At 36.9% G+C, this 19,038-nt stretch overlaps 1 protein-coding gene and 1 long non-coding RNA gene across 4 annotated transcripts; both read right to left on the bottom strand.

Moving 5' to 3' along the window:
- Positions 1–7,899: 7,899 nt before the first annotated feature.
- On the bottom strand, positions 7,900–9,132 carry LOC147283073 (uncharacterized). Its single transcript, XR_015123083.1, has 3 exons — positions 9,081–9,132; positions 8,948–8,993; positions 7,900–8,500 (listed from the first exon to the last, which is right to left on the bottom strand). It is a non-coding gene; the product is annotated as an uncharacterized LOC147283073 (long non-coding RNA).
- Positions 9,133–10,708: 1,576 nt separating this feature from the next.
- Positions 10,709–18,687, bottom strand: LOC147283072 (uncharacterized). Of its 3 annotated transcripts, none has more exons than XM_086249342.1 (6): positions 18,509–18,687; positions 18,105–18,159; positions 16,214–16,674; positions 11,911–11,994; positions 11,735–11,824; positions 10,709–11,158 (listed from the first exon to the last, which is right to left on the bottom strand). In XM_086249342.1, exons 3-6 carry the CDS (start codon positions 16,616–16,618, stop codon positions 10,895–10,897), a joined length of 843 nt encoding a protein of 280 aa, XP_086105468.1. In that variant the 5' UTR covers positions 16,619–16,674; positions 18,105–18,159; positions 18,509–18,687; the 3' UTR covers positions 10,709–10,894. The 3 variants fall into 3 exon arrangements, with proteins under 3 accessions (XP_086105468.1, XP_086105467.1, XP_086105466.1); XM_086249341.1 differs by having other exon boundaries at positions 16,214–16,637; positions 18,509–18,686; XM_086249340.1 differs by having other exon boundaries at positions 16,214–16,642; positions 18,509–18,680.
- Between the last annotated feature and the right edge of the window lie 351 nt (positions 18,688–19,038).

Below are 19,038 nucleotides of genomic sequence, written 5' to 3'. Positions count from 1 at the left end.
TAAGTGCTATGTGGGGAGAGAGAAAGTAAAAAAGGTTCAGTTGCAAACATTACGACGATAGTTCGAGCTTATTCAAATAGAGAACAAGGAAACCACCTGAGATTATTTCTCACGCATCTTGGCCATTATTAATCAGATGAAGGCCATTAGTGAGGATATAAAAGAAACCCAGGTTGTGGAAAAAATTCTTCGAACAGTAACGGATCGATTCGAAGGAAAAGTGACTGCCATGGAGGAGTCACATGATTTAGAGGGCATGTCTGTTGATGATTTAATGGGTTCTTTGCAGGCTTATGAGCAAAGATTGAAGGAAAAGGAAAAATTGAGTGAGAAGACTGAGGTTTGAGTTGAAGAAGTATTGCAGGTGCAGCTGAATTTTAAAGGGGAAAAGAATGAGGACTTCTATAGTTAAGCACGATCAAATTCCATAAATTGGAATTCAAGCTATAAGAGAGGGTCACCGAATGTTTATGGATGAAGAAGAGGAAGAGGAAGAAGAAGAGGTAGGAATTGGAACCAATCACGTGATAAGTCCTTTGTCAAGTGCTTCAACTGTCAAAACTTTGGGCACTACAAGAATGAGTGCAGGATAAGGAACTCTGAAAATAAAGAATTTCATGGCAAAATTGCAAAAGATGATGATGATAGAAAGGAGACCTTGTTAGTTTCTAGGATTTGATATATTGGCTTTTTCCTTGTCAAAACCATTGTATTTATTTTTTAATTATTCACTCACAAGCTCTAGGCTAGAATTAAGGGTAAGATCTCTTGTGTTGAAGAAATCAAGAATGAAGTTGCAATACAAAAAGATCTAAGGTATACTGCACTTCATGCATTTCACGAAAAACAGTTTTGTGTCTATTTGACTAGTTATTAACTGATCATAAGGACAATGTTCTTCACGGTGGTTAACACTTAAATGACAGTGTCACTTCAGTGGGCCATTTCGGGATTTGTTTCTTAAAGCCCATTTGATTTAAAGCTCATTTTCTGTTTTTCTAAACATGCATGTGCACAGCACATGAATTGGTTCCTTCACTGAATCAATCTGATCAGGTCTTGTTTCTCATCATTTTCATGCCTCTCACTCACACACTTCAGCACTATTCATCTTCTTCCTCATTTCTGAATTTTGCAAAATAAAGAAATAATTGATTTTACAGCTCTACATTCTTATCCTCAGCTGTACTAGGATACCTCTCTAGAACAAAAGGAATATGCCCTTTATTTGTCTCTTGCGGACAGCCATTGATTGGCTTCCATGTGGCACAAGCAGACATGGTGAGTGCGTGTGTGTGTTGTACGGGGTATATGGGTGTAATGGTCTAGCTTTTTCTGAGTGGGTTGATGAGCATATTTTCTGTGGGTATTCTTGCTGTGTTCTAGCTTGGGCTTTTTGGGTGTGTGCTCATCCTTTCAAGTAAGAAAATGCTTTAAATTTTCAAAAACTAAATGATTTTCTTAACTTGTTTTTCACCCTCTAAAATCTGAATGGGTTTGAGTGTTGTTCTAAAGCTTTTTCACAAATTCATAAACACTATCATTTAGATTTTAGATCTAGGATTCTCCATTAGCCTTTTTATGTCTCTTGCTTGAGAAGGTTGATTTTTAAAAAATCCATACTTGCATTTCATAGCATTATCATTGGAATCCACTTGCTTGGTTACGATCGGTGTTGTGCGTTGAAGAGCTCAAGGAGGAGCTGCCAATGACATGAATGACTGATTGCTAGCTTTAAGGTGGTTGCACAAGGATGCACAATGGTAAGAAGCTGCCACTTAGTATTAGGACTAGAGTGATTGAGCTTGTTGTGTGATTGCTTGTATTGAAACCCTTGATATTGGATTGCTTGGTCAGCTGAAAAAGACCCCCAGTTTTTTAACCGTTAGTGGTTTTTCTGGATGAACAATCTTGTGCCTTATTCGTTGTTTATTTGTATTGTGTTGCTTATTATTAATCTGGAAATTCTATCACAAGATCACACACTCCACTTTAGCATGTTAACTTAACATTTTGAATGCTAAATGAAAGTTTGAAAATCTGCTCACACATCACTTTAGTTATTGATAGCACTGGGATGCCTACACTGATGGATCCTTTGAGTGCATAGGTTGTCACTTAATCCTTTGGTGTGTTTGATTTGTGTTGTTTACAAAAGTTATTTTTGATTTACATGTCAATCTGTGTCTTCAGATTTTAGCCACTGTGTCGTCAGAGTTGTGTATATTTGATTAGTCCCTGAGTCATCATATAAAACAAAAATTTGGGTCCAATTACTGACTGTGGTTTTATTCAAATTAATTAGGTAGATAAATCACCTAATACAAACTTTCAGACCTTGCTGTTGGCATTCAATGTTGTGACTGATAGTGAGAAAAGCAAGTGGTTTTTGGATACAGGGTGCAACAATCATGTGTGTGGCCACAAAGAGTTGTTTGTTAAACTAAATGAGTCTGTGCAATCAGAGATTACATTTGGGAATGATGGAAAGATGCCAGTAAAAGGAAAATGCAAGATTTTTATCGAGTTAAAGGATGGTTCATTCAATATCATATCAGATGTATACTTTGTCCTTGGTTTGCATCATAACTTGTTGAGTATGGAGTAGATGTCCGAGAAGGGGTACGATGTGCGTATTTACAATAGTGTTTGCACTATATATGATGGTCAAAAAGGACTAGTGGCCAAGGTAAACATGACTCCAAACCGTTTGTTTCCTCTATATGTTAATTGTGGAAATTTAGCTTGCCCTAACTCTATGAGTGAAAGTGATAATTGGTTGTGGCATATGCGGTTTGGTCATTTAAATTTTAATAGTTTGAACCATCTTGCTAGTAAGAAGTTGGTATCTGGTTTACCTCCGATTCATGCTCCTAACCAAGTTTGTAAGACTTGCGTTCTTGGAAATCATACACTCTGACTTGTGTACTGTTGAAGATCCTTCTCTTGGATATGGAAAATATTTCATTACATTTATTGATGACTTTAGTAGGAAGACATGATAGGTATATATTTTGAAAAAGAAGTCTGAAACTTGTGATACATTTAAATGTTCAAGGCTTATGTTGAGAAGCAGAGTGAGAACAAGATTAAGGTGTTGAGAACTGATCGGGGGAAAGAGTAAGTTGTTTGTGATGATTTTTTGAAGAAAAGTGGCATCAAGCATCAATTGACTGCAAGGTACACGCTTCAGCAAAATGGCGTCGGGAAGAGAAAAAAATAGAACAATTATGGACATGGTGAGATGCATGTTGAAGTTGAAGAATTTGCCTAAAACTTTTTGGGCATAAACTATTTTGTGTGCTGCATATATTCTAAACAGGTCACCAAGTAGAAGTGTTGATGGAAAAACTTCATCTGAAGTGTGAAGTGGGAGGGAGCCAAATATTCGACACTTGAGAGTATTTGGTTGCATTGCCTTTGCACAAGTACCAGATGAAATTAGAAAAAAGCTTGATGAAAAAGCTGTGAAGTGCATATTTATTGGGTACAACACGTTATTGTTGTTTTCTTAGAGTATAAAATTAATCAATTAAAACATATACGACTCTAAGTTTACTCACAAGTGCACGAATCACATTTTTAGCAAAGGATGCAAGTACGAGGTCGATCCCACTAGGAATAGGTAAATATACATCAAATCAATCATGCTTATCAACTATAAATCACTAACACACACACATGATAAAGGGGGGTTTGTAGGTTATGAAACTCATGCGCACACCACTTCAATCACACACACGCACACACCCAATTATCTTGCAATGTTGAGAATCTAAAATCCATTCTAATCACGCAATCCCTCATCACAAACCTTACTAATCATTGATCCAAACACAATATAATAAAGTTTGACTATTAAAAAGTGTTGATTATTATCTTTTCAGCAATTGCTCATCTATGCCATAACTAAGGTTTGATTATGTCATAGTTAGTTAACTATACATGTTCCCTAAGGCTTGATTATACCTAGAGCTGTTAGCCATGCAAGAGTCACTATCGATCATGGGGAACGTCAAACACATAGAGCATAGACCCATCGAAACCTGTAACCTATGAGCATCTATGGATTCTTATTATCATGGATACGTTCTTAGGATATCCACTTGTTACCAACTGAAACTATTATCCTTTTGAACTTGTTTAATTTCATAACATGAGTCTAGATGCAATTTTCCTAACGTGGCCAATCAAAGAGATCCTACAACTAGCATATCATTCAAACATAGATAAAAGAATCTTATTATACACAAACTCCAAATCAATCAACTAGAAGACTGATGCACTCGTGGTTAACTACATAATTAAAACATCAATTCTCATCCCAACTTGCAAGAATAATCAATAACTAATCATAATAAAAGAATTCAAAAAATAAAGATGCATAATATAAATAAATTCTCAATCCATTATTGATAACAAACTAAAATAAACTAAACAAGAGAAATTATTCAAGCACACAAGGGATTTCGGCACAAGAAGGAAGAAAGAGAGAAAGACCACAAACAAGAGGCTCACGGCTAGGGCAAGCTAGGGCTACAGCAAAGACTCTCTCTTTGTCCTCTTGGCCGGTGCCGAAATCCTCTCACAAATAAATCAGAAAACTTAAAGTACCTCTAGGTAAACAATGGTTCAAGGCATCCTGAATTATGAGAGAATGAGGTCCTTATATAGAAGTAAGGAGGTGAGGCTTTCCTTGTCCCACAAGGTTAGGGTTTTAGGCAAAAGGATGGGCCTTGGACTGAATTTGGATATTTTTGGGCGTAACTTCGTTTTATGCTCACGGAACTGCTGCGCTACCTCTACTAAAATGGCTATATCTCGAGCTACATAACTCGGAATCAAAATCCGTAAAATTCTCTGCGATTCTGACATCTGTATCTTTCCAACCATATATGGCATGCTACCTAATTCGATCTGGAGAAATACAGAATAACTATCGAAATTTACTGTTCATTTTTCAGAGTTTTGACTTCTTCTTCAGCTAAGATTCCTTGTGATTTTTGACTAAATCTTGTCAGATTTTCCTTGCACATGTGGATTCCTTCCATTTGGGCCTTGAATCAGCTGAGTGGGTGCGAATTCCTTGGGCTTATGGACCTTGGATGGCACGACTTGGGCTTCCTCTATTTGGGCTTGTAACAGGCGCATGGCCTTGGTCCTTTGGGCTAAGGTTATGCACATGGCCCATGGTGCATGGGCTGTATGTGTGGTACATGTGATTTGATGATGTGACATGGTTGACGATTGACTTTGACCTTTGACCTTTGACCTTTGACCAAAAGTCAACCTTGACAAAAAAGATACCCCAAAAGATTTTGTCCGAGATTCTTCAAAGATTCCTTCTAAATTCCAGATTCTTCTAGAAGATTTCCTCAATATTCATTTTTTTCATTTTTTCCATTTTTAGCTCAAAATTGCCCCATTAGGCTCCTTTCATCCTCAATGCTTTATTTGACCTACATAACACTAAATCAAACTAACAAGACACAAAATATCGAGTTCTAACACTCTAAATTAGGGAGTTAGTAACATAAAAGGTCATGAAATGCACACTTAACACATAGTCACAAAGGGATACAAGCTATATAATCCCATTACAGAGAAGGTAATTGTGAGTAGAGATGTAACTTTTGGTGAAGGAAAAGTTTGGGATTGGTCTATGGAAGAAAACACATCACCAACATGTGTGCCGATAGTTGAAGACAATGAACAAACTGAAAATGATGCAGAGATTCACACTCCAGCAGCTCAATCTCCACAAGCAGCTACATCTCAACACCCACAACATGAGCACCATCTTCCAGCTTGTTTTTAGGACTATGAAATGGGTAATGACAATGACCCATCATATGAAGAATTGGTGAATTTTTCCTTGTATGCAGATTGTGATCCTTTGACATTCGAAGAAGCTTGGGGTCAAAGACATTGGATGAAGGCTATGGATGAAGAAATTCATGTCATTGAAAAAAATGATACATGGGAGCTCACTGCACTTCCTAAAGGAAAGAAACCTATCGATGTTAAATGGGTGTACAAGACAAAGTACAAGCCAAATGGAGAGGTGGACCGCTTCAAGGCAAGGTTAGTAGCAAAAGGCTACAAGCAAAGACCAGGCATTGATTATTTGGAAGTTTTTGCACCTGTCGCTAGGCGTGATACTATAAGAATGATTGTGTCTCTTGTTGCCCATAATGCTTGGAAAATATTTCAAATGGATGTGAAATCTAGTTTCTTGAATGGAACTCTTGAGAATGAGGTATATCTTAAGCAACTTGCAGGGTATGTGAATGAAGGGCAAGCTCACAAAGTGTACAAGCTGAAAAAGGCTTTGTATGGGCTTAAACAAGCACCAAAGGCATGGTACACCCGGATTGACTCTATATGTATTTCAAAGGTGTCCATATGAAAAACACTCTATATGTCAAAACTAATTTGCAGGGAGATGTTGTTATTGTATGTTTCTATGTGGATGACCTCATTATTACAGGGAACAATTTGAAGTTGATAGCCACATTCCGGGAGGCTATGACATCTCAATTTGAGATGACTAATACGAGGTTCATGTCCTATTTCCTTGGCCTTGAGGTGTTGCAAACTGATCAAAGAACCTTTATTTCACAAAGAAAGTATGTTGGAGATGTTTTAAAGAGGTTCAAAATGGAGTCTTGCAAGCTTATGTTGACTCCAGTGGAAGAAAGATTGAAGTTGCAGAAGGATGGGACTGGAGATTTGGTGGATCCTACCTACTACAAGAAGCTGGTTGGAAGCTTGCATTATTTGACCGCCACCAGACCAGATATCACATTTGGAGTTGGTCTTATAAGCAGGTTTATGGAATCCCCTCGCCAATCCCATTTGTAGGCAACCAAGAGAATTTTGAGGTATGTTAAAGGCACCCAAAATGATGGGATTTTCTATACAATAAATGGTTTAGTTGAACTTGTGGGTTATACAGATAGTGATTGGGCTGGAGACACTGAAAAGGCAAGGAGTACATCAGGTTATGCCTTTCATATTGGTTCTGTTGTTGTATCATGGTCATCTAGGAAGTAGCAAGTTGTTGCTCTCTCCACTGCTGAGGCAGAGTACAATGCAACCACCAGTTGTGCAACTCAAGCTGTGTGGTTACGAATAATGCTCTGTTCTTTGGAGTATGAACAAAGAACTCCAACCACCATATTTTGTGACAACAAGTCAGCCATTGCATTAAGCAAGAATCCATTGTTCCATGGGAGGACCAAGCACATTCATGTGAAGATGCATTACTTTCGTGACTTGGTAAATGAAAAAAGAAGTTGAAATTTAGTATTGTCGATCCGAGGAGCAAGTGGCTGACATTTTCACAAAGCCATTTAAGGCTGCTGCTGTCACGCCCCGAAACCCAGGTACGTAACAGAGGCACCTATCTTGAGAATACCTGAGACTACAACAACCAATCCCCCGGTGTTATAATCCCAAATATCCACAAAATAGGTTAAGCCTTTTGGTTTAGTAAAAATGGGTTGGATCAGAGTGCTTGAGTTTGCAGCGGAAAGTTTATTCAGAAATAATTAATTCATAATTAAACCAACCCTCGGAGCTACTATTGTTTAGAGTAACTTCAAAGAAACTGTTTATATAGACTCGATAATTCAAAAGTAGACAACCCAAGGACTCAGTGTATATACAAGATATGACCAAGGGTATATAAAGATAGTAAAAGGACACCAAGGACCTGCCCAAGGAAATATACTGACTAAACAGGAACACAGGAGTTGACAAGCTCGAGACCACACCACCACCCCCTTAATCGAGGCCGTCAAAGTCCACACGCGCAGCACCTGAGAGGGAGAAAAACAACAATGTAGGGGTGAGCATCACATACGTTCATTGCTCCCCCTCAGGGAACTCCCTGCTAGGTTTGAAAAATAGTTTGAGATAATTTAAAATCGAATGCACAACACAAACCAGTTGTCAAGCTTTGTAAGACGAGTAGCATGCTCACACAATTTTCAAAATACAGTTTTCCGGGCCCAAGTTCAGAATCATACCTGTTGACCAGCCGTTAGGGCTAACTACCCTCTCACAAAAACATAACAAAGTCCTGCAGTCATTTGACCGGGACAGGGTAGCGAAAGTGGCCATTTCATGGTTGTACCGCCTAGACTGGCCTCCCAAGAAGGACAATCGACCAGTCCGTCCGTACAACCCCTCATGAGGTTTTGGGGATCGAAACCCAGGGTCTACCGTAAGGGACCTTTCACTCTCAAGTCAAACACAATAACAATCTCACGAGAATATGCATAACAGTCATCATTCTCATCATCATAAAACCAAGCAGATATGCCAATCAAAAACATGCATCTTTATCACACAGTATTTATTATATAGTACATGCAGGAAATCCACTAGTCAGAGTGTGTTGTCCCCCTACCTAGCGTCCAAAGCTTTTGCCTGTTTTCGAGTACAAATCACAATTTGCCACGTCGCAACGATCTCTTTTAGGTAACTGGAGTTCCTAGTTTGACAACAACTGGTGTTAAAAACGGTCTTCACGTAAATCGATGACCTTGTCTGTTAAGACCAGGTATAATTCAGAGGTTTGGCACTAGCGTAACTGCTAGGCTTCTCTGAATTCTTAATCCGATATGACCTTGCACCCCGAGGCAAACAGTCATGTCAGACCGTGTGGTTTCTATATCTATTTTAATTTATTGTCGAGGAGGTTGATCAGATATGAACCTACAACGTGACCAGGTCAGTGCATGGGGAAACTGAGGGAGCTCTGGCTCAGTACCCAACGCCTGTATGCTCATGGACTGACCTTAGTCATCACGTTATTTGGTTACCACTGATATGGCCTCAATATTTATTAAGTTCATTTGATAACAACAGTTAAACAGCGTTCCGTCTATAACCACAACTTAAATAACTGCAGATTAAATAAGCTGGGTTAAGGGTATACCTGTTGAAGACTTCCCACGGGCAGAGTCTCGGTACTACTAGACTTGCTAAGTAACAAGATTAAAAGAACCTAATTAACAAGAGATTAATTTAACAAAATTTTAACAGAAATTCGACAGGGATCAAGAAATTACCTATGGAGCTTAGAAATGATTTTTTTTAAAACTTCGGCAAAACATAGCCTTCACACTACTAGAATTGAAGAGCTTGTCGCCACGATCGCGTAGGCGAAATCGGATCGTCGATCGGAGCTCCAGAACTCAAGATAAACTCAAAACAAGATTGAAGAAGAGAGAGAAAGGAGGAGAGAGGAGAGAGAAGCTCTCTCTTGGGAAGCGTGCGGCTGAAATGGGATGAAGATCAGCTGGGGGGTGCGTTGCTATTTATAGGGAGAGTGAGTGAGTCAACTCGGTTGACTCATCCGAGTTGACTGGGTTGACTCAAGTCAACCGTCATAAAATGGGCCAATGAGGAAGTGACACGTGGCATGTGTACTAACACTTGGCTGCACATGCAGCCATCAGATCTTGCTGCCATGCAGCGATGGACGCTCCAGATCGTGCCACGTGGCGCGATCTGGTGATTTCCTATTTTATTTTTCTTTTTCATATATTCCCCAACTTCAAAAATTAATTAAAAATAGCTCGAGACTCAGAAAAATACCCCGAAAAATACTACGGACTCGTATCGACTAGTACTAATTAACTATGAGGTCAAATTACCAATTTTCCCTTTAGAAAAATTTCGAAAATTTCAAGCTCCACAAACTAAGAGAAAAAGAAATTTTGGGAAATTCATAAAATAATCTCCGGGACTCGGAATAATACGAGACTTGCACCGTTGGGTTCGTGAGTAAAAGTACTACCTTTTAAAGTTCTAACTTGGGTCAAAACCCTAGTCAAAATTGGTCAAACAATTTAAAGCTCAAGGTGAAAAAAATTTAGATTTTCTAACAAAAAGTTCTATAAAATTTTTTTGAAAATACGGAAAAAATCACAAAATAAATTTGAAAATTTCCGGGTCTCACAGCTGCATTGTTTAAGATGAAGCAGATGTTGGGGATGATGAAGTTGGCTGAGCTTGGTTTAAGGGAGATTGTTAGAAAGTAAACAAATCTCAGCTATTGATATGTTCATGTCCTGCCCCACAACTCATTGTCCAAATGTCTTTTGTCCCTGTGTACACCTTAGCCCTCTTTTATGTCACACACACACAAACAATGGAACACTCTGTTTGTATTACTGCCTTTTGTTAATAGATGAAAAAGTTTTCCTCCCCACTTTCTCTAGTTCAATCTCTCTTGGATATCAGAATAGTTGTGTGTGACCTTGATTGTTTTGTTTGTTGTGCTTGCCGTTCATCTTGGTTTCTGGTGTAAGTTTGCTGGTGTGAGTTCTCTTTGGGTTTAGTTTGCTAGTTTGGCTTTGTTTTGGGTACAAGCTTTCACAGTCGTTGGATTAATATGCCAATACCTTCTAGGATCATTCCTTATATTTAGATAATTTATTAAGAATAGTATTGTTTCCTTGTGCTTTTTGGGTTTGTAACCGTACCTACTCTATCTTTGTATAATTAGTTTCTAAAAAGCCTTTTCGGGCAGACAATTAATGAAGAATTTTCCTTTAAGTTTATTTTCTTAAAGTTTTCCCCTTTCACTCTCTGGCACCTACCATTTTCGAATGGCGGGTAATTTGCAGAATTTATAAATTTTAGATTCCATTTGACTTAATCTCGGTGTAAAACTTCCCAATGATTAAAAGCAGTAAGATAATGTCTGTATGTCTGAAATAGGTTGATCCAATAGCAACATAAAGGACTTTCATCATTCCGTTTGTCCCTCAAGATCATTTCGCCTTATAAAAAAATTTATCACATTGTTATGGAGAACAATTTAAGCAGAGAATACGTGAAAGCACAAAAATCCTAAACGAGCTAACTGATCCTCTGGTCAAGTGGATACACCGGCGGCCACCTCTTGATCTTCAGCCAAAAAGGGAATAGGTTTGGTTGGGGCTGGTAAGCGGCCAATGCTGTCAACTTTGTCCCCAAGTTTTGGGGGTGGTCTAGCTGCTTTTGGCAACAATCTGCCTTTCTTTTCAAACCACTCAGGTTTGAGCAACGCTCGAAAGCCCAACTTGTTGTAATACACTCTTCGGACAGACCCACCTGCAGCTTCAACTGCGTCCTTTGCCCTTACAGTCACACGTGATACCTGTAAATCTCATTTGTAAGTCCAGTTTTGTGTTTGCATGCATGCAGATAAGAGGAAGTTCATGTCCTTTACATGTACTTGACAAAAATGAGATAAAGTGCACTAGTTTCTACTCACTCAAATACAATTCGAGTCATATAATGGTTCTGTTGTATCGAAATCAAGTTTGAACTGCTATAATTTTTTAAGTTTGATGGAATATTTCAAGGGTAAAATCAGGAAACAGTCATTTGTTTTAAATGATCATGTTTATCTTGTGCAGTGTCAAATCAGGAAACACTCAAAAGGATCAACATAGCTTACAATGACATCATCAAACCATTGGATTAGCAGTAATAGCATCATATAAAATTTAACTGGCACCATCATTCCTTGGTTAAGAAATCATCACTGAAGTGGTGAGGCAGTCCCTTGCCACCAGGTTGACATGACATAAGCATATCATCCAACCAACAAGAGATAAAACAGTTTTGAGGTGAATGCAGCAATTTCAAATCAAGAAGTGAAGAGGTAAACCAAAAACATGCCAGAGCAGCATACTAAATAAGTCAATACCATATACAAACGAACATATACCTCCAGATGAATTGGCCACTTGATCTGTTCAGCACCACGTCCCATTAATCTCACTCCATCTTTTATCTGCTTTCCTATTGCCCCTGTATCCTATTCTAATGATAATTCCCAGATTGAGCGAGAGCCAAAGTCGATGAAGAAAATGGTTCAATAGTCGAAGAAGGAATTTACTGTACCTTGAGCGTTTTCATTGTAATCAATTCAGAAGAATCAATCTTTCCTGCATTTATAAGTTTGGCAATTTTTCCCAACCCGACTGGCTGCAACAAAGACATAACAAAATGAATGAAAATAATGGTGAGCCATTCAAAAGCCTTTTTAAGTGAAAGGGATAAAAATCTGATAGCCACAGATTGAATATCCATTTTGAGCAGTATCTAAAGCCTTGCACACAAGGTGTTCCATAGAGGACAAAGTTTCCTGTGCCTAATAGATATGCTTTGCATATATCACCAACGTAGGAAAAATATGATATCTTAAAGGCCTGGTAGTTTGGATTTTCTTATGTTTTTCGTTTTTTCCATTCCTCTTTTTTGGAAGTTGCCCAGAACAGGGAAGGAAAATGATAGTAACTAGTATCATGGTCCCAACAGAGAATGACATTAACAAGTAACATTGGCTAGGAAGTTAAGAGGGTTCTTCCCCAGGTGATCAGACAACAGTTTACTTTAGTACCCACCACAATTAGTACCTTTAAAAGTTACTTCCCTTATTATCTCTATAAGCGAACCATAAGATTGCAGGGTAAAAGGAAGACCGTGGTGGTCGCATAGATCATAGATCATGGGTTTGCAAAAATCCAGCATTCCAATATATATTATGGGTTTTTACCTTTTATTCTGTATGTACTAGGGCTGCCCATTGGTTTGGTATTTACCGAACCGACCGACTACCGATCGAAATTTTTTGGTTTGGTAAATCGATTTTAACATGCCGAAAATCGAAAATCCGAAACCAAAAAATTACCGAAAAAGTTGGTTTGGTTTTGGTAAAAACCGAAAAAAGTTGGTAAACCGACCGATTACCAAAAATTATGACCGAAAGCAACCGAATCGATTATTACCGAAAAAACCGAAATATATACCGAAAAATCCGAAACAATTACCGAAATTTAGTTATATATATATATATTTATATGTAATATTATTACATTAATGATTTAATATGGTTAGTATATGGTTATATATATTTATATGTATTATTATTACATTAATATGCTTAGTATATAGTTTATATAGTTTATAGTTTATGTTTATATAGTATATAGTTTATAATACCATATAGTTTATATAAATATATAGTTTATAACTTTACTAACTTTATATAGTATATAATTTATAACTCTATATAGTATATAGTACAAAGTATAAACAACTTATATAATAATGTTTTAATATATAATTTCAGTTATACTTATACCCTATATAATAATATTACTAATTAGTATATAGTTTTAGACTTTTAGTTATAACTTATAGTTTTAAACACTTTACCTTATATATTATATATTCTCTATAGTCTATACACTTTATCTTATATCCTAAACTTAAAACTTAAAACTTAAATACACTAAACTCTATTAATATCTTATACACTATAATTAAAAATAAAACTTAAAACTTAAAACCCAATTAAGCATACAATTTTAATTTCTAAACACTAAACTCTATACACTAAGTCTATTATTATTTATTAATTACTCTATATTGTTATACATAGCTAACATTGTTTATGTATATAATATATAGTTATATATAAAGTTATAAAGTTATAAACTAATTAGTACTTAGTAGTTACTATAATTTGATAGTATATAGTTTATAATACTATAAGACTATAGTTTATATAATTAATATTATATAATAGAGAAAATTACAGATTTAGTCCAGTTATTTTATACCTAGTTCAATTTTGGTCCACAATCTTTTTTAAGTTCTGTTTTGGTCCACTAATTGTTTGACTTGTTCAATAAAGGTCCAGATTTGTTTTCTCAAATTTGGCCTGCTTTTTACCCTATCAAATCTCACCCAAATTCAGCAAATATATACTTGTTTTAAAGCTATGCATTTCTTCTTTACAACCATATAAAGATCATTCAAATTGGAGTTCTAAAACTCAAGATAATTGACCCTAAAATAGGGTACCCAAAACTGCCAATTTTTCAAATTTTACCAAATCTCAATTCTCTTAGATTATAATACTCCAAATTTGTTTTTATGACTAAGAAATGATGAAATATAACTTATATTTCAATTATAATTGAAGAAAACACAACCCAAAAGATTTAAAGTCACAAATCTGGACCTTTATTGAACAAATGAAACAATTAGTGGACCAAAACAGAACTTAAAAAAGATCGTGGACCAAAATTGAACTAGGTATAAAATACGTGGACCAAATCTGTAATTTCCTCTATATAATATAGTATATAGTTTATAATACTATAAGACTATAAGACTATAATTTATATATTTTATAGTATATAGTTATAATACTATAAGACTATAGTTTATATATTTGATAGTATATACTACATAGTTTATAATACTATAATTTATATATGTAACATATATAACATATAACATATAGTATTATAGTCTTATATTAGGGTTTAGTATTATGGTATTCTAGTCTTATACTATAGTTTATATTAGGGTTTAAGATATTTTTAATTATTTATTTATATAGAAATATATTACATAAATTAAAACAACTAAAAAACCCCAAACAAAATCTCAATCGAAACCCCAAACAAAAACCCAATCGAAACCCCAATTGCCCAGACCCCAATTTTTGGTTGTTCCTACACCATTACTAGCTAGGATATGGTATAGGGTATATATAGAGATACCAGTATAGGGTATATGTATAGGATCTAGGATAGGGTATTGATTATGTTTAGGGTATATGGTATTTAATAGGATTTATTTTGAATTTTACGGATTTAAGTGAATTATTGAGGAACAATAAATTTTATTAGGATTTATAATTTAATTTTAGTCTAGATAGGTAGAGTTCGAGCCTACAATCGTGTAGACGTCAACGGAACCCGAATCAGACTTACGATGGTGAAATTAGGGACGCTCGAAGTTATAAGGCAATTTGGTCTTTTCATACAATAGGGTTTTAGTATAAAAACCTAAACTTAGAATTTCTTTCATTTTCTCCTAAACCAGCCGCAATCCCCCAACTCTCTCTCTTCTCTCTCCTCTCTCCTCCCTTCCCGATTTCCCTCTCTCTTTGATCGGCCGCCGTCCGGCGGTGGCTGGCGACGTGGCCGGGCATTTCATGCTCATCTTCTCCTCCTTTCTCTCCCTCTAGATTCTGATCATCCAAAATCCCAGCCAAAAACCCAATCGAACACTACCAGACCCGAAACCCCCCTTAGCCGGATTTTTTGACTCCGGCGGTGGCTGGCGACGTGGCCAGGCATTTCATGGTCGTCTTCTCCTCCCTTATCTCCCTCTAGATTCTGATCATCCAAAATCCCAGCCAAAAACCCATTCGAACACTACCAGACCCGAAACCCCCCTTAGCCAGATTTTTTGACTCCGGCGACTTCTCGTCGTCGGGATAGTCCCACAACGTTCCTCTGGGCATGCTTTTTCCTTCGGTGATCACCAACAGCCCCAACGACCGCCGTACATGGCGATTTGAAGCCGGGAAGTCTGCGGCTTCCCCAGCTCGATTCCGGCGACTCCGATGGCTGATTGTGGCGATTCCGGTCCCATTCTTCTCCTCACTCTGAGCTCTGTCAATTGGTGTAAACGCATGGGTCCAATTTTGATCGAGCTGAAAGCTCCCAAATCAAACCCTAGAATCTGTGAGTCTGTGAATCGAAGCTGATGTGAATATTTGATGCTTTATGATCTGTTTGTTCTCCCTCCCCATGGTTTCTGTGTGTTTCGATCCTGGGATTTGGTGGTTTTGGTGGGCCTGTGTGTGTGGGTATTTCGTATTTGGGAAGATGCGGAATAAGGGGATAGAAATGAGGAGAAGGCCTGCGAATATCTAAGGATCGAAAATACCAAAATATACCGAAATCCGAAGGATCCGAAAAATGCCGAAATCCGAAAAAATTGATTCGGAAATCGGCATCAAAACTGGATTACCGAAATTTTCGGAAATCGAATCGGCAAGGCCATTTACCGATTCGATCCGACCGATGGGCAGCCCTAGTATGTACAATGCATGTATGCACAAAAGAACTTGGGCAGTTTACGAAGTACATGATTAATAATCTCGATAACGTATTCCTGCAAAATATATCAATCTCGATTGAAATATAACCACTTCATTATCACATTTCCTTTCATGTCTCTTTGTTCGTACACTAAGAGACCTGAAAGATACTAACTATTCAATTACTACAACTACCGGGAAAAAGAATTTCATTTTACTATATGTTCCACCACTTTCTCATCAACCAAACAAACAACAATGCATACAATGTAAAAATAAAAAGAAAAAACATAGTACCTGAAAAGTGAGACTAAAGGGGTTCTTAAACCCACGCTTGGGCAAACGGCGTCGCAGCGGGGTCTGACCACCTTCAAACCCCAACTTGCCAGACCCTCTAGCCTTCTGACCCTTGTGGCCTCGGCCAGCAGTCTTGCCTTTACCAGACCCAATCCCACGGCCTTTCCTTGTCTTCTGCTTCCTGGGCACCTTGCCCCTCAGGTCATTCAAGCTTAGCAGACTGTAAGCTCTCACTCCTTGAAAACCCAACACTTTGTCATTGCTATTGTTAGGATTTGGGCTTTGAAGGAAATGTAGGGGTTGGGGTGAGATTGTTGGGGGTGTGAGAGTGAGAGTGGGTTTGGTGCGAAATGAGGAGCTGAGAATCGAGGTTGAGAGAAGGGATGAGAGTCTTCTTCTTAGCATATTTGCTTCTTGCAGTGAGCTTCCCTTTGATATTTAGAGGAAAATTATAAAATTCACTATTAATGAGTTATAGATTATCAGTCACAGATTTGAAAAATGACAAAAAAGATAAATTATCTTCAGAAACGAACCACAATAGCACAAGAGCTTTGTAGGAACCATCATTTTATCAAGCACACAGTTCGATCAATCGATTGTGAAGCTTCATGCCCAAATACAATAAAAGGAAAAATAATATTACCCACGATTGAACTCTATGTTACCGTCAATCTTACCCAAATATAATTTAAAAAAAAAAATTTCCCAAATAAAAAGTACTCATCTCTTCAAAAATCCATACCCAAATCACAAAACACAAAAAGTAAAAAAAAAATAAAAAATCCAGATACTGTCAATCTTTGAGATAGGGCAACACTATGAGCTAAACAAGTTCAGACTGAATTATGTAATGCAAACATTATACTAGTGAATGAAGAATTACTGACTAATCATAAACATTGGAGTTTACGCAACAATTTCTCTAGACCTAATGGACCTCACAGATGCTAGCTGCTGTGCTATGCATGTTTAGTGAATAAAATTCAAAAGACAAATGAGAAATTAGTGGGAAGAAGATAAAAACACAAGTGAATTAAGCTAAGACTTCAAAACAGATGCTTCATCTTATCAGGTTGCAATGGTTTTCTTGGTGCAAAAGGTGATATTGGCTGCATAGGTATAAATGTCATCAAGAACTTTTAGGACTTCATCAGGGGTAATGTATGCAATCAAGTCAAACAAAAATAATGAAAAAAAGCTTTTCTCATCAGTAGACAACCTTCTAGGTGGCAGGGCAGGAATTTGTTGCAAAGTGACTTTCAAAGAATATACAAGAACCAATAGATACATAGGGAAGATTAAAAAAAAATAAAAAAATCCAGAAATATAGTCAAGAGGTGAATGAAGAATTACTGAGAAAATTGGTTAAAATAGCAAATAATCTAAAACATAAGTTTATGGCAGCCACTTCAAATTGAAAATGCAACAGCCACAATGTCAAATTTTCTAACCACATCCTTCACACTGGAAGCTTACAATACCATAGTAGTTTTATGCAACAAAGAAACTTAAGCAGTAATCAGAATCGCACCATTTTTCTTGCACGTAAAATGTAAATGCTAAGAATGAAGGAAGACAGTCCACATGTACACTACTTCCATCTAATTAATACATTAACAACATAGACATCTTTCTCATCAGATTTCAGAAAGTGCCTTTGAGCACAATATGAACCCCAATAAGACATCTAGGTGCCTCGAATCTTTAGATTCATAAGAACTCATAAACAATGACTTCAAGATTGTGAGCTAAATAAGTTTAGGCTAATCTCAACTGTTACCACCGATGCCCTGATTTGGGTTAATTATCTTGCTACCTATGATTGAGCATATTCATATGTTGATCAGAGTAACCAAATATAAATTAAAAAGAAAATAGGAAACCAAACCTGTCGAATGAAGATTTTCTGGTGGAATCTGCAATTCACAGCCAAGCTAAACTTTCTGCAAAAACAAAATGAAACAATCATAAAAATTCAACAAAAATATAAAATTCTCAGCCGAATGAGCTCAATAGAGGAAATATTTTCCTAAACTGAAAACAAAACCCAAATGGGGTTCTTTTTAAATACATGTCAAGAATCCCAATTCAAAACTGTTTTTTTACCCTAAAAAAAAATTAAAAAAAAAAAATTCAAATAGACGGACTTGATTCAAACTAAAAGGACAACCCGGTAAAAAAGAGAAAAAAATAAAAATCAAACCAGTTATGAGGTAATAAGATGAACAAAGAAAGAGAAGTAACAAAGGGATTGAATGAAAACTAGAATAGTATGTATGTATGTGTGTATACCTCTTCAGTTGAGCAAATGTTGATATGCATAACCAGCCCCTCAAAGCTCAAGCGTTAGCTGACGAAGAAGAAGAACTGGGTTCACACTTGACGAGTGAACAAGTGAAGAAGGAGGAGGGCGAGGGGCGGGCAGCTGGGTTTACACACGGTGGATTGTGACAATTCCGGGCAAGTGGGCTCAGCTTGGAGGGCTTGGGCTTAAGTTAAGGCTGGGATGGACTATGGGTTGTTTCCATTCCGAAATTTTTTGGATTTGAATTGAAACACCATATTTCCAATCCGATTGGCTGAAACACATCCCTAGTTGTTGGGTTTCGGTTTAGAGAAGTTCTATATGTAGCCAAAAATTTAATTAATGCACCATTAACTTAATAAGTTTTTACCAACACTTTTTTTTTTATAAAGATAGACAATTCTATCTTGCTACAAAATTGCTAAAAAATATTGTTAAGTTCAAGAAGAGATTATGAAAGCTCTTGAAGAGGCATGTGCACCCAATAACAATGAGCTATTTATAGCTAATGCATGAC

This window comes from Dryas octopetala, chromosome 6 (assembly GCF_963921425.1).
Source record: "Dryas octopetala chromosome 6, drDryOcto1.1, whole genome shotgun sequence".
NCBI lineage: Eukaryota > Viridiplantae > Streptophyta > Magnoliopsida > Rosales > Rosaceae > Dryas > Dryas octopetala.
This window is presented reverse-complemented; position numbering and strand designations above follow the sequence as displayed.

Coding starts and splice junctions, on each gene's coding strand:
- LOC147283072 (XM_086249342.1), bottom strand. CDS start 16,618: ATGCTAAGAAGAAGACTCTCATCCCTTCTCTCAACCTCGATTCTCAGC. Junction 11,995..16,213: donor CCTTTAGTCTCACTTTTCAG/GTACTATGTTTT, acceptor TCTTTGTTGCAG/CCAGTCGGGTTGGGAAAAAT. Junction 11,825..11,910: donor TTACAATGAAAACGCTCAAG/GTACAGTAAATT, acceptor TCATTAGAATAG/GATACAGGGGCAATAGGAAA.